The sequence below is a fragment of the Schistocerca gregaria genome, chromosome 2 (assembly GCF_023897955.1).
Source record: "Schistocerca gregaria isolate iqSchGreg1 chromosome 2, iqSchGreg1.2, whole genome shotgun sequence".
Taxonomy (NCBI): Eukaryota; Metazoa; Arthropoda; class Insecta; order Orthoptera; family Acrididae; genus Schistocerca; species Schistocerca gregaria.
In genome coordinates this window covers 548,986,632-549,006,426 of record NC_064921.1, presented here as the reverse complement: position 1 = coordinate 549,006,426, position 19,795 = coordinate 548,986,632, and the positions used below count along the sequence as shown (strand labels likewise).

The following is a 19,795-nucleotide window of genomic DNA, read 5'->3' as shown; positions in this document are numbered from 1 at the left end:
ATAAATCTGTAACTGTCGGTTTCTGTCAGGTAATCACAATCCCATAAGGCAATGTTCACACAGAGGCATCATGCAGTCACCGAGGGTCAGTAGTAAATTACGTCGTACAGCCAACAATGAAAAGTATTCACATATTTTACTAATCTTCAGACGCTGTCATAATCGTTTCCCACTCGTCCCTGTAGATTTCAAATACATCCATTTTTATCTTAAGAGAAAGATAGGTGCGTATTTAAAACAATTTTACGATTACACGAAAACCTGTACCATAGCATATTTTTCAATTAAATTGTCACCAATATCAAGACATTTGTCATGACGAACAATATACTTCTGAATTCCACACCGATAATATCAGCAACCTTATTGTTCAACCTCCAATAAAACGACTGTTTTGACATCGCCCTCGATTATGTTAACTTTTTATCAGATGCGGAAAAAACTATTCATTGCCGGTTCTATATCAAGGTTATGTGGAGGGTCAAAGAGTTATTGCCATCCATACTATGTGATGAGATTTAGTAATCATTGTGCCATTTGTGAGCTGGGAATGAATAAAGAGCCGGCCAGGGTGCCCGATCGGTTCTAGGCGCTACAGTCTGGATCCGCGCGTTCTCTAGGGTCGCAGGTTCGAATCCTGCCTCGGGCATGGATGTGTGTGATGTCCTTAGGTTAGTTACGTTTAAGTAGTTCTGACTTCTAGGGGACTGATGACCTCAGAAGTTAAGTTCCATAGTGCTCAGACCCATTTTTTTAACGCATAAAGAAAAAAATCCTTAATAATCCTTGCCCCTCCTTCTGTTTTGAACTACCCGATCCAGTTCTATTAAGGTCACACAACATGCCTCACAAGTGGTTATGGAACATTGTTGTAAAATAATTCATTAGTAACACACTTACATACTCTAAAACACGTGATAGGAATAAAGTTGCATGTCAGGAATTCATCTTAATAGCCACCAATTAGTTTTAATTTTAAGTCGTTCTGATAGGAACTGGCAAGCTAAGCATTTCTTACTCTATTCCCCAATTACACTATCTAATAATTTTGTCTAATTTTCCACTACCTTAGTAGATACACTTTTTGCCTTACGGCTATGGACATTCTTTTCTCCCTGGACTGAAAAAAGGGGAGCGTACCGCTCTCGCCTATCTTATGTGTAGTATCGTCCATTCCTGAATTTAGGCTGCTCGACATTGGATTGCTACAGATACGGTATAGGCACACGGAGACTAAATACACCTTAAGTAACCTGTTTTAGTAAAGATTCAGAATATTTGATCCTCTGTTACGTTATCCCTTAAAAAGCATGAACTATGAGCTATTCGTGGAACCTCGTAAGAAATGGAACCGAATATGACGGATTTGACTGTTACAGCTAGATTACAATCAAAATAGTAATTTATTAAAATTATTTAAAAAGACCCGTTAGCACATCAACTATTAACGAATCAATATACCAAGAAAAATCATTGCTTAACATTAATGATTATATACTCTGCCAAGACTCAATGGGAATTGTGGCACACATGTTTTCTGAGAGTGTGCATATCGAACTACGAAGATTCATGAAAGAGAGAGTAACTCGGTTTTCGATATCTGCTGTCAAATAACCATATAGTCTTATCCCAAAACAGTGACGTAGAATTTGACATCACAGCTTTCTCGCAAAATTAAGAAATTCAATAACTTCATTTAACTCGACTTCTCACAAACAAACTGGGATTCTTTCTGCGTATGATACTTTGTTCTATTTAGTGATGCTGTCTGTGGCCACAAAATAGCTATTTTCAACACCATTAGCGACCACACGACACGAATGTTGACAAACATGGACGGGAAGCGATAGTAAAATCCATTATAAAATTAACAGAAACAAGCACAAGAACAATGGGTAGATTAGAGCCGATTATGCATCCAAATTGTTACAATGTTTATGTAACGTGGGTACGACACTGAAATTCACTGTTCAACATCAATAACCGTTCCGAAAATTCAACTTAAAATACTTGACCCGATGAAATACGATGGTCCCAGGCTCCAAGATAGTAAGCCTTGGAGACACGAACAGATTCAAGTTAATAGGCACAAGCGCGGAAGACATGATGATGTGACCGCTCAGAAGAAAAGACGATATTAACTTTGTTCGTTTCACTATAAATGTATAGGAATTAAACCACAACCAAATTACAAACGTATGCAAACTTGTAACTGAAACACCTAAATGATTCCCTAACAAAACATAACCGTTAAATCAGAGTAACTCAGATGAAATCATACGAGGCCACGTTCCGGAGAGCAAAGACAGACTCCCTGTTCGACGAAGAATCCCAGAGTAACTTAAAAAAGCGTTACCGCGAAGACCAGTTCTTTTAGCAAGGTGGGGTGGTCCTCAAGAAAATTTTATTTACGACAGCACTAGCACTGGCAAGCATGCAGTGATAAGTCACACCGCTACGTCCGGCACGGGCGGCTCTCAGAACTCCTTCAAAAAAATCCGTGTGCCGGAAATAATGCCCTGCTTACACTCAAGCCGACCCCTCAGCTTCGCCTCCCGTCACCCTACCGGAACCTGCCTCTCTTGCCCAGAGCCTGCCAATCAAAGGTCCTTTCATGAGCAAGTCACCCGTAGCTTTGTATCGACTACGCCACAAAGGTCAGTGTCTACATCGATTTCGAATATTAACAAATTCCACAAAACGGTATTGCTCCTCACATATCACACACAGTAGTATCACTACTCCCTTAGAATTGAAGAGAAACACACCAGATAGAGGTGTTTTGCGGGAACATAAACCTAGGACATGACTCGTATCGATTTAAAGACTACAGCCAGATATACGTACATATACTTTACATATTCTTACAAGTCTGTATGTCATATCCATCTTCTACAAACAAATTGTTGACGACTTTGGCTTCTGTGAGTACGAAAACTGTATAGTAATCCGTCGCAAGATGTCGCTGAGATTTTAACAACCAGGTACCCCGGCGTTCACTTGTAGCACGAACCTTGTTTGTTTAAATAACCAGTGACGTATCAGGAACAAAGCCTATGGCGTATAGCAAGAGGAATGGCTTTACCGGTGGCCAGTAATAGTAAAGGAACCTTTTGTTGACTGAAAATCGCTTAACACGTACCGTGAAGAATGTCGACACCGCAGTTTTGTATTGAAACCGCTGTGATAAGCTGAAAATCTACTTGAGCATCCGAAAAGGTACCTATGCACTGAATGAGTACATAAAAATAATAATGTTTAAGGAAACGAAATTTATATGTCACGTGAAGTCATAGATTGGTTATTGTCAATCAACTTGAATTTGACTTCATGCCTGAATAAAATACTAGCCTACTCATTGTGTAAAATTTTTTCTCAGTAAATCTGTTTTCTGTTACAGGTATTACGACCTCTGTGTGGACTGTTCTCTAGCAAGAAAACGCCAGGACGTCCTAAAGTAAGTACTTCTTAACGTGTTCAGTAAATAACCTTCCCGAATCTCTTGTTACATTAAGTGGCGCTCATATGAAAACTGATGACTAGGAAAGGATAGTGTTGTGTGTTTATTTCGGTAATGTCGAAAACTGTGAAGACATTTTGATAGTATGAAGACGAGAAGGTACTATACAGGGTGTTCCGATAAGAGCGTGCAAAAATTTAACGGGACATAGAGGATGCTCCACAGAACAATTTGAGGTAAGGAACCTGGAGTGTGAGAAACGAGCTTAAGGAGATAATAGGAATAAAATCACATTACTGTGTACTTTTTTATTTATGTTAGTTACAGTTAATTCCATATACCGTCGTCGACATAAAGAGCATATTATTTGTACTGTATCTTACAAAATGTGCTGAAACTGATGTCCATCAAGCTCAATGCAAACATGACATCGGCGAACAAGATACTGACGCATTCTGACAAATATCCCTGGTTCTTTTCGAATCATGTCACAAGCTGCTACAATTCTAGCAACTAATTCCATCTCCGTATCCACTGGCGTCTCCTGCACGAGTGACTTTAAATATCCGATTTAGGTCAGGCCATGGAATAGGAACTTCTCTTCCAACCCAGCGGCCAGGAAATACAGCAATGAGATGGTTGCGGACATACTCACTGAAGTGGGGCGGTGCACCTCTTACTAACAGACAAGGGCACGTTCCCCAACAACTCGGGTAAAACTCTTTGCACAAACCTCAAGTACAGGTGGCTATTCAGACTGCCAGGTAGAAAATATGGCTCACCGAGAGAGTCGCCTACAATACCGGCCCAGATATTCACAGAAAAACATACTTGATGGTGTTTCTCTACTATAGCGTAAGGGTTTTCCTCATCCCACTGTTCGAAATATCTATGTGATCAAAAGAGGCCTCGTCAGTAAACAGCAGGATTGGGAGGAAATCTGGTCGAACAATCCACTGTTAGGGCAAACACTGACACAGAGCGACCCTTGGTGTAAAGTCAGTCACAAGCATTTCATGGACTCGTTGTATTGATGTGGGTGTAATTGTTCGTGGAGTACTCGCCACACGCTATTATGTGCAGCACCCATTTCAGGTGCAGTATGAGGAGTAGTTACAGTGGGGTCTGCTGCAACACGCACCAGCAGTTCCACTTCAAAATCTGGTGTGTGTGTTGTCCTCGTGTTGCTACGTCTCTCGTTTCTTCTTTCCAATGAACCAGTCTCCCGCATTCGTCCATCGAGAAAAATTAACACTCGTCGTGACGGATGATACCTGTTAGGAAATGGTTCCCTGCACAGCCCTTCAGCAGCGAGAGCTTTGTAACATGCTTCCCCATACATAAGGTTCAGGTCAGTGACTTGTGCGAACCGTAGCGGTACTGCTCCATCGTACTGAATTGTACATCTGTGAATAGCACCGAGTAAGAATGGGTCTGTCATTGATTCATAGCATTTTCTGTCATGGAACAATGTAAATACTATACAACAGAGCCACCTCATGGACAGTTGCAGTAAACAAAACATGCACTATGACATCCTAGTAATCATGCGTGTTCTTTTAGCTTCTTTGCAAGAAATAAAAAAAGACATGTAAAGAAACACAGTACGTGTAAACTTGTACGCATGTTAGTTGTAAACAAGCTGGGAAACAGTAACGCTAGACAAAGTGGTAGACAAGTTTACTTGCATATCTCCTTAAGCTGACTCTGACTTCTCCAGCCCCAGGTTCTCTTACCTCAAATTGTTTAGTGGAGCATTTAGTGGAGCATCCTCTATATCCTGTTACATTTTTGCACGCTCTTATGGAAACATCCTACCTACTCCTTCAATCCATATGTCTTAATTTTCGCCTTCTTCGATTCGTCGGCACAGTCACTCTCGGTTTTTTCCTTCTATTAAGAAAGAAAGAAAAAGGTCATATGACACTGCTGACTGCGAAACATTGATGGCACCCAGTCGGAAGAAGTATTCATCCTCTAGCTCACAATGATAGAATTTGTCGCGGTTTTATAGAGTTTTAAATGTATGTACCAAGCTTAGGTGACTATATTGGATGAGTGTACTGCGTAGTGACATTTATTAGTATGTCTTGTATTTTGATGACGAGAAAAGAGAGATGGTGAAATCCCGTCCTGGATCATAACCTGCTGCTTCCCGACAACAATGAGCGGACCACCGAGCTTAAAATCCCAGCCGAAGAAAGAATGACCATCTACGGTGTTGCATGCCGTCACTAAATAAGCCACTGCACAAGGACGATTTTCTCAACGGAGTTGAGGATGGGGTCTGATTTCTTAAAGGGAATCTCACAAATACTCATGTTTTTCCCTTATTCTGAAAATTTTCATAAAGAACAATAACTCATTTTATTGGAAAATAATCTCAACATTTTCACCAAACAGAGATATTACCTCGGTACTTAGACGTGTTGTACACTCCTGGAAATTGAAATAAGAACACCGTGAATTCATTGTCCCAGGAAGGGGAAACTTTATTGACACATTCCTGGGATCAGATACATCACATGATCACACTGACAGAACCACAGGCACATAGACACAGGCAACAGAGCATGCACAATGTTGGCACTAGTACAGTGTATATCCACCTTTCGCAGCAATGCAGGCTGCTATTCTCCCATGGAGACATCGTAGAGATGCTGGATGTAGTCCTGTGGAACGGCTTGCCATGCCATTTCCACCTGGCGCCTCAGTTGGACCAGCGTTCGTGCTGGACGTGCAGACCGGGTGAGACAACGCTTCATCCAGTCCCAAACATGCTCAATGGGGGACAGATCCGGGATACGGGATACAAGCGGACGTGCATTGTCCTGTTGGAACAGCAAGTTCCCTTGCCGGTCTAGGAATGGAAGAACGATGGGTTCGATGACGGTTTGGATGTACCGTGCGTTATTCAGTGTCTCCTCGACGATCACCAGAGGTGTACGGCCATTGTAGGAGATCGCTCCCCACACCATGATGCCGGGTGTTGGCCCTCTGTGCCTCGGTCGTATGCAGTCCTGATTGTGGCGCTCACCTGCACGGCGCCAAACGCACATACGACCATCATTGGTACCAAGGCAGAAGCGACTCTCATCGCTGAAGACGACACATCTCCATTCGTCCCTCCATTCACGCCTGTCGCGACACCACTGGAGGCGGGCTGCACGATGTTGAGGCGTGAGCGGAAGACGGTCTAACGGTGTGCGGGACCGTAGCCCAGCTTCATGGAGACGGTTGCGAATGGTCCTCGCCGATACCCCAGGAGCAACAGTGTCCCTAATTTGCTGAGAAGTGGCGGTGCGGTCCCCTACGGCACTGCGTAGGATCCTACGGTCTTGGCGTGCATCCGTGCGTCGCTGCGGTCCGGTCCCAGGTCGATGGGCACGTGCACCTTCCGCCGACCACTGGCAACAACATCGATGTACTGAGGAGACCTCACGCCCCACGTGTTGAGCAATTCGGCGGTACGTCCACCTGGCCTCCCGCATGCCCACTATACGCCCTCGCTCAAAGTCCGTCAACTGCACATACGGTTCACGTCCACGCTGTCGCGGCATGCTACCAGTGTTAAAGACTGCGATGGAGCTCCGTATGCCACGGCAAACTGGCTGACACTGACGGCGGCGGTGCACAAATGCTGCGCAGCTAGCGCCATTCGACGGCCAACACCGCGGTTCCTGGTGTGTCCGCTGTGCCGTGCGTGTGATCATTGCTTGTACAGCCCTCTCGCAGTGTCCGCAGCAAGTATGGTGGGTCTGACACACCGGTGTCAATGTGTTCTTTTTTCCGTTTCCAGGAGTGTATATTGGCAAACCACTAAGAAGCAGTCATACTCCATTCTCTCTTCGCTGTCATTTTACTCTCTTGTTCTTTCGGACTGGATCTGAGCTGAGGCAGTGATCTGGAATGCATGAGAGCTAGTTTTTTAAGACATCATGATTACTGCCGACAGGGCTTTTGGAAAAAAAGAGATCTGTGTTCGACAGAGAAGCTAGAATCATCTTTTATGGCGATAATGCAGATGATCTGGAATTATTAACCTTACAGGTTCCGAAATTTCCTCATTGAAGTATGCATTCGTCACTTCTTGCAATGCAGAAAGATCATTTTCTGTATTAAAAATGCATGAGCCTAAAAATGGATCATTAGGATTATTACTTATCACAGAGCCTTTAGTGCCGAGAGTCTCCGAAGAAATGTTCGGCTTGCCTTCGATGCAGCTCTTTTCATTTAAGAAGAGGGACTCCATCTTTAAGGGAATTAGAATTTGTTTGTAAAGGGAAGTGTTGGGAACCAACTTTGGCATTTGCCCAAACTGAAAATTTTTCGGGGTTGTCGCGAATGCATTCAAACCACTTTGGATCCCGGGTTTACGGATTGCTAGCTAACGGCTCAACTCGTAGAGCTACATTAAGTTTATGAAGAATCTGGAAAAAACTGGTTGTTGTACAATGTTTTTTTAAATACAATGATTCATCACAACAAAACATTCAATTCTGACATAACATACTTTTCCCTTAATTGTGCATGTTAAGTCCTCTGCTAATACATGATCGCGAGCATATTGTAAGATTTAATTGCAGATGAAACTGATAGCTTCAATTAATACTGTATTACAAGAGCGTAAATAGATTTTTGGTGGAAATGGAAGGAAGTAATGAAGGGTGCTCTCGGCTCGAACGAATTCAAGCAGCCCGCTGAAAAAATCTTTTAGAAACGAACCAACTATGGAATGTGCTGTCATCACATATCCCATCCGCTCTCCACAACTCCCTTACCATCGTTTCGTATCGGAACTGGTTTTCATAACTGAGTACCATGGGTGACCATAGTAGGCGATATTTTGCCATTTCGGCTACTAATGATAGAGTATTGGGCAAATTTTGTAATGAAATGCAACCATCGCCATTTGGGCGACATTTTTGTTGATCATCGCTGTTTTTGAGCGACACAGACAAATCCATTTTTATGAACTGGTTTTGATTTAATTTTATGTGTCACTATATTTACCGCTTCGTTGCCATGTGAAATACAGAAATACTGCAACCCCAAAGTTCAACCAGTCTCCAAATAACGACCACAGCTCTAAAATTAAACTGTTATAGCTACGTAATTAGCCTATTATAGAAGTGCGTACATATTTTTAATTTACCATTAGAGGGCGAATCGAAATCGATTCACCTCTTCTTTTTTGTTACAGTCTTATCCATAATTAGAAACTATCACAACAGCACAATAAACGGTAGCACGTAACATTGAATGCAGTTGCAAGTACGAACTGCACTGGTTAAAAAAACAAGCAAGGCCAACAATCGGTCCTCGGTAAAATAGGAATGGGCGACAGCTGCTAGGACCAGGGATGTATAGACAGTATAAATCTGTCGTTGGCCTTGCGATAGTGCCTAACACTTTTTCGACGTATGATTGAAACTCAAAATATCTTTAAGTGTCACTGAACGGCAACTACGTCGTGTGTGATAATGGTTAAGGGAGGGGGGGGGATGTTAGGTCCTTGCACTGTCGTGAGATTGACAATATAAGTGCAGAATTTTCGTTCAAAGAATGTGCCTCACAAAGCTTACACCACAACCCGTCCTTCTCTTGCAAGCAAAATTCTGGTGGTGAAACTTTCTTCGACTACTAGAATTCGAACCGGCTATCTCCGACTTGATCAGCCGGCCCTGTTGGCCCAACGGTTCTAGGCGCTTGAATCCGGAACCGCGCGACTGCTACGGTCGCAGGTTCGAATCCTCCCTCGGGCACGGACGTGTGCAATGTCCTTAGGTTAGTTCGGTTTAAGTAGTTCTAAGTTTTAGGGGACTGATGATCTCAGATGTTAAGTTCCATGGTGCTCAGAGCCATTTGAACCCTTTTCTTCCGACTTGATCGCCACCCCACAGGCTTGCTTTAGTGACATCGCCATCTCTATTTTTTTCAGTATACAAGAGTTTCAAGCATTAGGCACGTTACATCATTTGATGCTTGATTACCTGTTAGTGGCGACATATTTCGTTTCACTGAAATGTGCACTTAAGTGATGAACGCGTATCTCTAAACACGTTGAGAGCGAAAGAATTTTTTTTAATTCACTTACAGACTGAACACAGCTTTCCGCACGAATTTTCTCTCCATTTTGAAGGCATAGCTTTCTTTCCTATAATGACATATTGTCGTAGAGGTATTAAAGGTTAAAAAGTTCCTGTATTCCGAAAAGGCGTTAGCACACAGTCCACTTTCATCTGCTTTTCCTTACAAATGGCTAGCGGTCGCGTCCGAGATTAAACAGCAACGTTTGCAGGCAGGAAATTCATTCCCAAAAATAATACACTATGTGATCAAAAGTATCCGGATACCACCAAAAACATACGTTTTTCATATTACGTTCCTTGTGCTGCCACCTACAGCCAGGTACTCCATATCAGTGACCTCAGCAGTCATTAGACATCGTGTGAGAGCAGAATGGGGCGCTCTGCGGAAGTCACGGATTTCGGACGTAGTCCTAAACATTGCTAGGTCCACTGTTTCTGATGTGTTAGTGAACTGGGAACGTGAAGGGACACGTACAGCACAAAAGCGTACAGGCCGACCTCGTCTGTTGATTGACAGAGACAGGGTCGTAATGTGTAATAGCACGACATCTATCCAGACCATCACACAGGAATTCCAAACTGCATCGGGATCCACTGCAAGTACTATGACAGGTAGGCGGGAGGTGAGAAAACTTGGATTTCATGGTCGAGCGGCTGCTAATAAGCCACACATCACGCCGGTAAGTGTCAAACGACGCCTCGCTTGGTGTAAGGAGTGTAAACATAGTCCGATTGAGTATTGGAAAAACTTTGTGTGGAGTGACGAATAACAGTACACAATGCGGCGTTCCGATGGGAGGGTGTGGGTATGGCGAATGCCCGGTAAACGTCATCTGCCAGCGTGTGTAGTGCCAACAGTAAAATTCTGAGGTGGTGGTGTTACAGTGTGGTCTGTTTCTCATGGTGGGGGCTTGCACCCCTTGTTGTTTTGCACGGCACTATCACAACACAGACCTACGTTGATGTTTCAAGCATCTTCTAGCTTCCCACTGTTGAAGAGCAATTCGGGGATGGCGACTGCATCTTTCAACACGATCAAGAACCTGCTCATAATGCACGACCTGTGGCGGAGTGGTTACGTGACAATAACATTCCTGTAATGGAATGGCCTGCACAGAGTCCTGACTTGAATCCTACAGAACACCTTTGGGGTGTTTTGGAACGCCGACTTTGTGCCAGACCTCACCGACCGACATCGATACTTCTCCTCAGTGCAGCACTCCGTGAAGAATGGGCTGCTATTCCCCAAGAAAGCTTCCAGAACCTGATGCTGCGAGTGTGTAAGCTGTCATCAAGGCTATGGGAGGGCGCCTCAAATTTGTAAGTCATTTTCAGCATGATGTCCGAATCCTTTTCATCACATACTGTATCTCGATGTGTGCATGCAGTTTCGGGAACAAAACAGCACGAACAACAAGCTCGTGCAATGTGGTACTTATGAGATAAGTCCTGTAGATTGAATATTTATCGAAATATTGAGAGGAACTTAAGAAGAATAATGTAGCCTGTTTGGTAACGGTAATTCGTTCTCCCTTTGTCTGGACAACTGCAGGCTGTAGGAACCTGTTAGTTAATCTCAGATAATTAGATCTGCTTGTAATTCGTAGAAATCTGTAAACTGAATTAATTACAATACCAACAAATAATACAGTTCTGAGTCGTTGCGCACTCCACTAAATGTAATTTTTGTTGGCAGAACATTAGCAATTAATTAATAAATTTAATCTGGCAATTTACTTGTATAATTCAATGTTTGCTTGTAGTGAATGACGTAGTTTGCGGTTAAACGCAGCACTCGTGTTTCGTTTCACATAATTAATTTTTCTGTTGGTGTCCTTAGCCAAACTTTACGTACCTCTACATGACTGCTCTGCAACTCACTGTTAAGTGCCTAGCAGAGGGTTTATAACCACATTCGGACTACTTATCTACCGTTAAACTCGCGAATAGCAAGTGGGTAAAATATAAATTTAAATGTTTCCGTGCGATTTCTGATTTTGCGATTTCTGATTTCTCTTATTTTATTCAAAATGGTTCAAATGGCTCTGAGCACTATGGAACTTAACTTCTGAGGTCATCAGTCCCCTAGAACTTAGAACTACTTCTACCTAACTAACCTAAGGACATCCCACACATCCATGCCCGAGGCAGGATTCGAACCTGCGACCGTTGCGGTCGCGCATTTCCAGACTTAAGCGCCTAGCACCGCTCGGCCACACTGGCTGGCTTTTATTAAGATGGTCATCTCTCACAAAGTGGGTGCGTGTCGACAAACAGTTTTCGTTCACGCAGGAGAAAGTTGATGACTAATAGACTCGTTGAGAAATTTGATAAAACTGCATCACAACAGGTCGACTTCACGATGGAGTTCGTCTATGCAATTAAATGAGAGGCAGTTTGTTTCGTGCTCTAAGCGTTTCGCTTCTTTTTGTTTATGATGCATCTTCACTGGCCTGTAACACATGTCTGCTTTATGTGTATAGTAATTTCATTATATAATGATTCAAGAAAAATTACCGTATCACAATCTTACGTCATTCGCTTGATCTTAAGTAAGAAACAACTGTTTGGAGCACAAATTTCGTTATGTTGAATTACTATTTTGCTCTGCTTACGATTTTGTGTTTTTATTGTTCCATATGTGTTGTCCTGGAGTTAGCTCGCCTTCGTACTCCAGGTTGCCCGATTTTCGGTGTTTTCGATCACATTTCTGTTGAACACTTCATTTTCACTGCGTGTTAGTTGTGTTAACTGTATGTTATGATGTTGATTGTCACTGTAAGCTTTTTTGTTCGTCGTTTGTGTTGTGGTTATGAATTCAGTAGACGCGCCAGAGACTAAAACCGTTATCTGTTTATTACGTCATCCAGATTGTGTATTATTCGGATGTTTGTTATGTGTGTAGCTGTATTATTGTGTTCGGTGGGTCAGGGAACTGAAAAGAACAGAAAATAAGAATTTCTGGTCAGAATAAACGAATATATCAACAGCAACGACAAATAAACGACAATAGATTTCGTCACCAATAGCAAGGTACGGCAAAGAATGAGTTACTGCGAACATTCGCTGATAGAGTTATTCTTATAAGAATCAACAATAAACGAGGCCCAACAAATATATTTTAGGTTATGCATGCCCACGCCACAAGTAGAAGACGAAAGTGTGCAGAAAGTAAATGAAAATTTAATAGACATGGATGTGTGGAACGCTGTTTTAGGCGGGCAATAGAATACAAAGTTACGGAAGAATATGGACTTAGCAGTAGGAATGAGAGAGGAGAAAGGATGAGTTCTTCAATAAAATAAATTTCAGTTAATAACAGCAAAACGCTGCTCAAGAAACAAAAAAGAAAGACCCCCACGAGGTATGGGGAACTTCCAACTGGATTACATAATGATTAGTTAAAGTTTACGAAATCACGTATGGGATCGTAAGGCGCACCAAGGAGCAGACATAGACTCGTACCACAATTTAATGATGATAAAGATTGGACTGGAGTTTATGCGAATCATCTGGAAGAATTAATATGGGATGAAGTGTGATACTGAAGTGCTGAGGAAGATGAAGCGCGTTTGGAATTCGTTAGAGCTATTGATACTGAGATGGTGGGCACCACAGATGAAAATAAATGGTCATCCCTAAAAAGAACACTCACAGAAGTAGTAAAAACAAATGTAGGTACAAGAAAAGTAACTACGAAGAAACGATAACAGAAAAAAGACGTTTGTTGTTCGACGAAAGAAGGTAGTATGAAATTGTTCAGATAAAGAGAGTAATACAGCAACTTATTTCTCAGCAGAAAATGAAGAGGAAGTACAGGGAAGCCGAGGAGAAATGGCTGCAGAGCAAATGCAATGAAATCGAAAAAGATGTGGCCGTCGGTGGAATTGATTCAGCGTATAGAAATGTCAAAAAACCTTCGTTGAAATTAAAAGTGCGTCAACATGAACAATGCAGCGTGATTTATAGAAGAGGCCGAAGGCCTTTAAAAAGGAAGGGAAACGTCTGATGGTGTGACAAAAAGAAAAGTAGTAATTGAAGAGAAAGACATGAGGTATCTAGTATTAGGGTCAGTTTTTCACAGAAATTTTGAAGATTTGTGGCCGGCCGAAGTGGCCGCGGGGTTCTAGGCGCTGCAGTCTGGAACCGAGCGAATCCTGCCTCGAGCATGGATGTGTGTGATGTCCTTAGGTTAGCTAGGTTTAAGTAGTTCTAAGTTCTAGGCGACTGATGATCTCAGAAGTTAAGTCGCATAGTGCTCAGAGCCACTTGAACCATCTAATTTCTAAGACTTTCCCGGCGATTTGTTGACATCTCGTAAAATCGGGTGTACTGCCGCTGGTCCGCGTCTTCCCAACACGATATTTCGACGTCGTAACTCGGCGTCTTCATCAGGTATTCCCAGTCTCATGGAACACCTGACGAAGACGCCGAGTTACGACATCGAAATATCGTGTTGGGAAGACGTGGACCAGCGGCAGTACACCCGATTTTACGAGATGTCATTTGAACCATTTTTGAAGATTTGTGATGAAATAAGGCGGACGCATAGATAAGTCCTTCGGAATTTCTCGAAATCATTGGGTAAGCGGCAAACAAACAGCTTTGTACGTGGTTTGTAGTACTGATGATAATTCATCAGACTATCAGAAAAATATCATTCAGACATTCCCTAAGATAATAATGACAGAAAAATGCGAGAACTGTAACACAGTAATCATAATAGCTTATAACTTCAAGTTACTGACGTGAATAATGTACAGAAGATTTCCCCGTTATAGGCCCGACGTTCATGTAGATGGTTCCTCAACATCTACATCTACATGAATACTGAATTCACCGTACGGCGCGTGGCAGTGGGTACCACTTACCAGTACGAGGCACTTCCTTTCCTGTTCCACGAGAGGGAAACGACTGTTCATATGCCTCCGTATGAGCCCCAGTTTCTTCTCTTCGTGGTCCTTGCGCGCAATGTATGTTGGCGGCAGTAGAATCGATCGGCAGTCAGCTTCAAATACCGGTTTTTAAATTTTCTCAGTAGTGTTCCTCGATAAGGTCGCCATCCCTCCACGGATTTCCATTGGAGTTCCCGAAGCAAGTCTGTAACACCTGCGTGTTATTCGAACCTAACAGTAACAAATCTGGTAGCCCATCTCTGAATTCCTTCGATGTGTTCCTTTAATACGACCTGGTGCTAATCCCAAACACTCGAGCAGTACTCAAGCATAGGTTGCACTGGCAACATCTATGCTGTTTCCTTTACCTTCCTGGAATTCTGTCAATAAACCGAAGTCGGCCATTGCTTTCCCTACCATACTCCTCACATGACCGTTCCATTTCCTATTCCTCTGCAACGTTACGCCCAGATATTTAACTAGAAATTTTCTCTAAGTCATCTTGTATCCTTCCACAGTCATTCAATTTAGACACCTTACCGTATACGACAACACCATTAGCAAACTACCGCAAATTGCTGTTCACCTGGTCCACCATATCATTTTGTGTACACAGAATAATAGCGGTCCTATCATACGGCCCTGAGGCACTTTTGAGATACTCTTCTCTAAATGGTTCAAATGGCTCTAAGCACTATGGGACTTAACATCTGAGGTCATCAGTCCCCTAGAACTAAGAACTACTTTAACCTAACTGACGTAAGGTCATCACACACATGCATGCCCGAGGCAGGATTCGAACCTGCGACCGTAGCAGCAGCGCGGATCCGAAACGCCTAGAACCGCTAGGCCACAGCGGCCGGCTTATTTATGTCTCTGATGAACACTCGCCGACGAGGACAACATACTGAGCTCTACAACTTAATAGCATCGAGCAACTCACATATCTGAGAACCTTATCCATATGCCCTCACCTTCTTTAACTGCCTGCAATTGGGCAACGTGCCAAATACTTTCCGGAAATCTAGAACGTGCTGATTCTTAGGCGTAAGATTCTCGATCTCAGGAAAAGTTATTCTATTCGGACTGAGAATACGTTCAAGGATTCTGCAGCCAACCGATGTTAGTCATGCTGGTCTGTAATTTTGCGGGTCCGTTTTTTTCCCTTCTTGTGTACAGGAGTCACCTGTGCTTTCTTACAGTCGCTTGGGAGTTTTTGGCTGCACGAGAGATAAGCGATAAATGCAGGCTAGGTACGGGGCCAATGCTGTAAAGTTCTCTATGAAAAATCGGATTGTAATTCCACCCGAATCTGGTGACTTATTTGTATTCAACTCGTTCAGTTATTTCTGTACACCAGGGATGCTTTCTACTATGTTGTCCATACGATAGTTAGTTCGATGTCAAACGATGGTATGTTTGTACTATCTTCCCGCGTGAGTGGATTCTTAAACGTGAAATTTAGAATTTCGGCTTCTGTTTTACTATCTTCTATTACCACTTCAGACTTGTCGACATGTGCCTGGATGGAAGCCTTGGAGTCACTTAGCAATCTGACATCAGACAAGAATTTTCTAGGTTACTCTGGCAGATCTTTTGCTAAGGTATGACGATGGCACTTGTTGTAGGCTTCGCTGATAGGCCTTTTCGCAGACTAACGAATCTCTACTAAACTTTGTTTGATGTCATTTGCGCGTTTTCTTTTGACCGACAGCGGAACAGCCCCTTGCTTCCTCAGCGTTTTCCGAATTTCGTTATTAAACCATGGTGGGTGTTTTCGGTCTTTTGCCCACTAACTAGGCACATCATTCTCCAACCCATGATTTTCAATCTGTTTAAACTTTGCCCATAATTCCTCTATATCTATCTTACTGGAACTAAGTGATGTCAGTCCACTATCTAAGTGAAATTCTAAGAACTGATTATCTGCTATTTCTACCAGAAACACCCTGCTAGACTTCTCAACTATTAACTTTCGTAACAATAGTTGCTATACTAACATCATGATCGTCAATCCCCGCTTCTATATTGACGTTGTCGATAAGGTCTGGCCTATTTGTAACTACAAGCTCTAAGATATTTCCATTGCACGTTCGCTGCTCACGACAGGTTTAAGAAAACGTGTTAGAAAGTACTTCACACGACTGTCTGTACCCCCTACAATGAATCTATATACATCCCAGTCTCTACTCGATAGTTTAAAGTCGCCCCCCACCAGTATTGTGTGATGTGGATATTTATGCGCTACTGGCTATAGACTCTCTTTGAATGACTCTATAAATGTCACAGTGGAGTCGAGTAGCCGATAAAAGCATCCAACAATTAACTTGGATTTATCTAGACCAAATAACTTCACTGTGACACTCAACTTCGACCTCACTAAAGGCAATATTTTTGTCAACTGCAATGAACACTCCCCATCCAATGGCCTCTATCCCTTTTATCCATTGTTGGCCCATGAGGTATCCTTTTTAAGACCGCTGACCATCTTCGCAAGTAACCCTGGTAAGGCCTCTTATGCAGTGCAACTAGCTGGGCCAACTGGGCCAAGGACTTTGAGGGGTGTTAATCTCCTTATCACACCCCACTACTTTACAGCTCGTGAGAGGCAGACTCAGGTTTACCAAAAACAGATATAAGTTGTCAACATTGTACTCGAATTATTCTATACACAAACAAACATTATGTTGTCTGGTAAGAGAACGATTCCTATAAAAAAATTTAGGTCCACTAGTTCGGTGTCTGATCATATCATTTCTTGGGTCTCTGAGGAAGATATTGGCTGTTGTACCACAACAGTGGTTGTTAATGAAGCACGGGGATTCGGTCATGGGATGTTTCATCTCTCAGTAAGTCAAGTAAACCTTATGTCGTCGTTTTCAAATTTTATTTCGGTTATGTCAGTAATAACGCAATTGTTTGACTAGCTGTTGAACAACACAGTAATAGCTCAACTAAGACGTGGAGGAGCAGATGAGCGTTACAGTCGTAACATCCCGTAAACACCACTATCATTTGCTGTGAAAGTACCAACACCTTCACTACATGATAGTGATGATGGTGTTATCGATGTCAGTACTAGTGGAGCGGGGATTTTAAATAGTTTTTTCCGAAAATCATTTATCAAACAAGGCGAAGTAAATATCCCAGAATTCGAATGCAGAAAAGCTCCCAACATAAGTAGCTCAGAAGTCTCGGTGTAGCGATGATACTCAAACCACTTAATAAAGGCAAGTCTTCCGATCCAGACTGTATGAAAGTTTGGTTCCTTTGAGAGTATACTGATAAAATAGCTCCATAGTTAGTAACCATGTACAACCGCTCACTCAACGGAAGACCCGTACCTAAAGATTGGAAAGCTGCATACGTCACGCTGAATTACGGACTCATATCAGTGACGTATTTTTTCAGTAGGCTTTTGGTACATGTACTGTTTTGAACATTATGAATTAGCTCGAAGGAAACGATCTATTATGGCATTGTCAGCACGTATTGATAAATTACTGCTCTCTTGCAGCTCTTTATTCACACGACAGGCGTTCCCTATCTGGCTCCACATCTCTAGATTTTCAGAAGGCGTTTGACACCGTTCCTCACAGGCTATTTCTGAAAAAACTGCGAGCATAGGGAGATTCGTCTCAGCTGTGGAGTGGATTTGAGATTCTCGGTCATAAAGGGCACTGTTAGTAATAACTGATGGAAAGTGATCGAGTCAAACAGGTGTAATATCTGGCCTTCGCCAAGGAAGTATTACAGGCTCTTTACTGTCCCTAACGTATATAAACGATTTAAGGTAAAACCTTAACAGCCCTCTTAGCCGGCTTGCAGATGATTATGCTACGTACCGCCTCGTAAAGTCATTAATGATCAAAAACTGTTGCAAAGTAATTTACACACGATATCTGTATGATGTGAAAAGTAGCAATTTGGCCTTCAGTAATGGATACTCTGATATCGCCCACGTGTATATTGAGAAGCGATCATGACGAAATAAGGAAAATCGGAGCTAACAAAGAAATATTTACGTCTTCGTTTCTCCCTAGCGCTGCTCTAAAGTGGAACAGTTGCGAAGTAATGTAAATTCCTGCCGCAGTAGCCATGTAGATGGTGACGTAGATGAAGCCCAACCGCGTATGACAGAGTAATGCGCCGTAACCTCTTCTAGAAGACCGTGATGACGTACACGCGACACGCTGAAATCTGAATGTCATGCCAGGCAGTTGATTCCAGCTCCTACTGGATATGGTCGACATGTATGAGCTGCTTTCTTTTTTTTAGTTAATAAACGAAGGCAAGTATTTCATAGTTCAGTATCTACTAACATTTTACAGTTTTTAATCCATTATCAATTCTCTACAAAGAATACATCAGATATGTAGCATTCGTAAAGGCGTAATATTTTTTTATGTTGTATAGATTTTGTCTACAAAGTTAGCATTCAGTTGGAATTTTCTTGTGTCACCTAAAACATCATATACGACAAGTGTTTCCCACCACTTGCGAGAAGAATAGTTACTTAGATCTGAGGAAAAAAATTTTTGTTTTTCCCTCTACACACGCCTCGCTCTAACACTTAGACGCTGATTTACAACATTTCCATAATCGTCGCTTTATCTAATATGCTGCCGAAAAGACAATTGTGTTAATGAATTACGCCTTTTCAAATATTGTGACTGGAAATGAATAATTGTTTCATAAATATACATTTAGATGTCTTATCAAGAATACATATTTCAATGCGCAGCATAACATAACCTACGCTGTCAAATAAGGCATTTTAGGCGGCTATTTTTACCTAGAAAGTTCGCGAAAGATTCGCCTGACGAAATGATGATTCACTTTAACACAGACGTAAAGACAAACGGGCATCATGATACAATGGACTCTGCGTACTGCAGAGTATTAGCTGTAAGTCGGTCGACTCCAACAGGGAGTTAACATCTACCGTAAGAAGCGAGCCTCCATAGACCGCCTTAGATTGTTCAGCTATGTCGGAAAGGCAGCGGCTGGGGAGGGGTGAGGGGGTGGGGGGGGAAGAAAGGGGAGGGGAGGGAGAACCCCTCCGGCAAAGCAGCTACCTTAACCTGCGCTTCGTGCTTTCACAGAGACCATGGAAGGAGGTGAAGATCACTTAAACACTGTTCGTAGTGGAATTTGATCTAGTGACACATAAAACGAGGAAAGGAAACAGTACAAAACGGGTTGACGTACAAGACAGTAACTCAGAGATAACAATAGCTAACCACAAAGCACTAACAGCTGGGTAAAGTTGGGCGCAAACAAAAACAAATGATTACTGGGCAAAGCCCTCCGACTAGTGCCGACTAATATCGATTCAAGTCTACGGA

The 19,795-nt window shown here is 42.5% G+C and overlaps 1 protein-coding gene across 1 annotated transcript in view; it reads left to right on the top strand.

Annotated features, from left to right (window-relative positions):
- The window catches only part of LOC126335873 (uncharacterized), a 526,091-nt gene that overhangs the window by 430,360 nt on the left and 75,936 nt on the right, over positions 1-19,795 (top strand). The window contains exon 5 of the mRNA XM_049999346.1: positions 3,401-3,457. Within this exon, the coding sequence (XP_049855303.1) occupies positions 3,401-3,457 (57 nt within the window). The remainder of the gene's footprint in view (positions 1-3,400; positions 3,458-19,795) is intronic.